The sequence below is a fragment of the Gekko japonicus genome, unplaced genomic scaffold (assembly GCF_001447785.1).
Source record: "Gekko japonicus isolate JY-2015 unplaced genomic scaffold, Gekko_japonicus_V1.1 scaffold167, whole genome shotgun sequence".
Taxonomy (NCBI): Eukaryota; Metazoa; Chordata; class Lepidosauria; order Squamata; family Gekkonidae; genus Gekko; species Gekko japonicus.
Window position 1 is genome coordinate 1,076,711 of NW_015164670.1, and position 3,033 is coordinate 1,079,743.

At 65.2% G+C, this 3,033-nt stretch overlaps 1 protein-coding gene across 1 annotated transcript in view; it reads right to left on the minus strand.

The window, feature by feature from the left end:
- PRTG (protogenin) overlaps nt 1-1,046 on the minus strand; it is a 33,365-nt gene extending 32,319 nt beyond the window's left edge. Inside the window, exon 1 of the mRNA XM_015409158.1 lies at nt 932-1,046. Coding sequence (XP_015264644.1) covers nt 932-1,046 — 115 coding nt within the window. The remainder of the gene's footprint in view (nt 1-931) is intronic.
- Nucleotides 1,047-3,033: the final 1,987 nt, after the last annotated feature.

Here is a 3,033-nt window from a genome sequence, read left to right on the forward strand (position 1 = left end):
CCTCTCCTAGCCTCCCTCGGGTGGGGCTTGCAGACAGGCAGGCAGACGGAGGGCCCTCCTCGTGGCTTCCTGTGTCTTATTTTTACTTGTTTGATTTGTATCCCGTCCGTCCGTCCACCTCCTGCTGGGAGGGAATTCCTCTTTTCTTGCGGCCCTCCGCTCCCCCCCCCCCCCATGACTGTTGAACCCCCGGACGGACCCCTCACTCTTCCCAAGAACTGCCCCCAAGGTCCCCTCAGGGCCCCACTGCTTCTCGCCTCGCCCCCTGCAGGGTGGTCTCTCTCGCCCAGCGACTTCACCTATGCTCAGAGGACAACTGCCTCTCTGAACACACACAGAGAAGAACGGCCCACCCCAGGAGAGAGCAAGGTGTGGCGTGCGCCAGGGAGAGGAGCCCACTGCGAGGGAGGGACTCCCCGGCTCCCTCCTGAACTTGCAGCGCCCACGGTCCCTGGGGAGAAGAGGGGAAGACCTTCCGGCCCAAGTTCTGAGGGGGGGAAAGGCGGCCCCGGCCCACATCAGCCTCCAATTCGTCCGCTCTGCGGCCCCTTCCATCTCTCCGTGGCTCTCTCTGCCGGTTGACCTGGGAGCTGCCACCAACCACCCCTTTGTGGATGTTCCCCTCGGGCTGGTTTCCTCCCTGGGAACCCCCGTGGGAATAACTGGAGTTCCGCCAAGGAAGAGCCCCTTCCCCCTCAGACACCCCAACTGGCTCCACAGGCAGCGGCCAGGCGGAGCTTCTGGTGCTGGGGGGGGCTTCTATCTCCCCCCCACACACACTCCCTGTGCCTCCGGACCAACAGACACAGAAGCAGAGGGAGAAAAGAACCCACGCGGGGGGGGGACACTGCTGACCACACCCAAGGAGGGGAGCCTTCCGCCTCTGACTGGCCAGAGCAGCAGGAGAGAGTGGCCCTCTCCGGTCCCCCACCCGGGGGTGCTCGGCAGTCAAGCGGGTGAGCGTCCGAGGGTCCTTCCGGGAGGCAACAGGCGGCGGCTGAGATCTGGAAGCCCCAGGCCACATCAGAGAGGGCGGCCCCTCCCATGCCTGTCAGGGACCACCCCAAGCCCCCCACCAGAGGGGCACAGGGGAAGGAGCAGTGATACAGCCACAGGGACTCCGCTGGAGAGGCACATCTGGGACACTGCACCCTCCCCCCCCATTCCAGGGGGCCCCAAGCTGCAGGGGGCACCGTGGCCCACAACAGAGGCAGGGGGAGCGACTCAGGGTGTGGGACACCCCTCGTGCCCCCTCTCAGCACTGCACACCAGCAGGCAGAGCACACACTTGCAGCTGTGGGGCCTGGTTTTGAGGCGCCGGTGACCTACCCCAGGAGGACTCTGGGCTTGCTGTGTCCAGCTGGCCGTTTTCTTTAAGGGGAGTGCCCCCCCCAAAAAAACCCCTGTCCTGCGCAGCCAAGAGGCTGCCCCCCCCCCCCCCGGTCAGCACAATCTCCACGAGGCCCCTTCACCACCACAGCCGGTCTCCCAGCACCCTGCCAGCCTAGGAGGAGGCAGCCCAGAAGGGCCTTTCCTTTCACCCGCGGACACGGGCTGGCCTCTCTCTCCCAAGAGGGGAGGAGGGGAGAGGAGGAAGACCTCTCTGCAGAGCACCGGACTTCCCAGACTGGCCTGGCCTGCCGGGTCCTGCCTCCGGAGCACAAAAGCCGGCTCCAGAAGATCCTTGTGGGCCACAGAGAAGATTCCTCAAAGTTAGGAGTGAACACACTGCTTTCGTCCGCTTCCCGTCTTCATCACGCTCGTCTGGAACGTCTGGCCCCCGGCCACTCACCTGCACCAGGGAGGCCAGTTAGGTAAGAACAGCACAGGTGGGCGGGATCTTGGCCAAAATGCCCACGGAATCTCTGCAGAGGACAGCCTGGGCCTTCTCCATCCACAGCTGCACAACTGCGACCACAGATATTTTCACCTCACACCAACTCAGCTTAGGGGGAACACTGGTCCCAAGCAACAGGCGGCCCTCTGCTGGGACCCTCGCCCCCCCCTTTCTCTCTCTGTCTCTCTGCTGGCAAAGTGGCTGACCGCCCCCCCTCCTTCCCCCGTGGTGGTGGTGGAGGAGGAGGCCGAGGAGGAGGCCAGAGGAATGGCGGCTGCCCCTCAGGCCCAGGGCCATTGTCCTGCAGACCCTCTCTCTCCCCTCTTTGTGCTGGGAGGAGAAAACCCTCCTAAATCTTCCTTTAACGGAAGGGCTTTGGATTAAGGCAGCAGAGCCAGGCCGGGCTCCCCTGACCCAAAAGCCTCCTCCCCCCCTCCCCGGAGGCAGCCACATGAATGGCCCTCCCCCACCCCCACCCCTGACAAGCCCTCCGCAGGCAGGCAGGCAGGCAGGCGGAAGAATGCAAAGCCCAAAGCCGGCCGGACACACAGGAGGGAGGGAGGGAGGGAGGGAGGGAGGGAGGAGGAGGCCCCGGCCAGGCCAGCTGCTCCTCTCCGGCCGGGACCAAAAGCCTCCCCCCCAGTCCACTGACCACTGGGCCAGAGAGGACAAAGGCCTCCCCCGCCCCTCTGAAGAGCCCCCTTTGGGGTCCCAGAGGTCAGGCAGCAGCCTGGCAACCGGTCTTCCTCCCAAGGCGGCCGCAGTAGCAGCCCCCCCCCCGCCTGGCCCGGCCCTCTCCTTCCGCCAGGAGGGGGAGCGCAAGCAACAAGCCCCAGGGAAGCTGGGCCGGGCGGCAGGACCCCAGCCCAGGCAGCCTCTTCGGAGAAGGCTGCCCCCCAAGAGGACTCCCCTCCCCGGCAGGCCTTGCCCCAACCCCCCCCCCCACGGAGGAGGCCACAGGGACGGGTGGCGCCTTGCTGTAAGAGGAAATTAACCCAGAGTTGGAATCACAGAGCCACAGCTCCCTGCCCAGTGCAGGACCGGCCGGCCTAGAGCATCCCTGGCAGATATCCATCAGTCCAGCCTCTCCCCGAAAGCTGCCAGCGAAGGGGAGCTCCGTGGCCCACTGGAGGGGTGTGTGTCAGATTGTGCTCATTCCATTGTAACTTACAGCTTGTGAGGCTGTGAGATTCTGG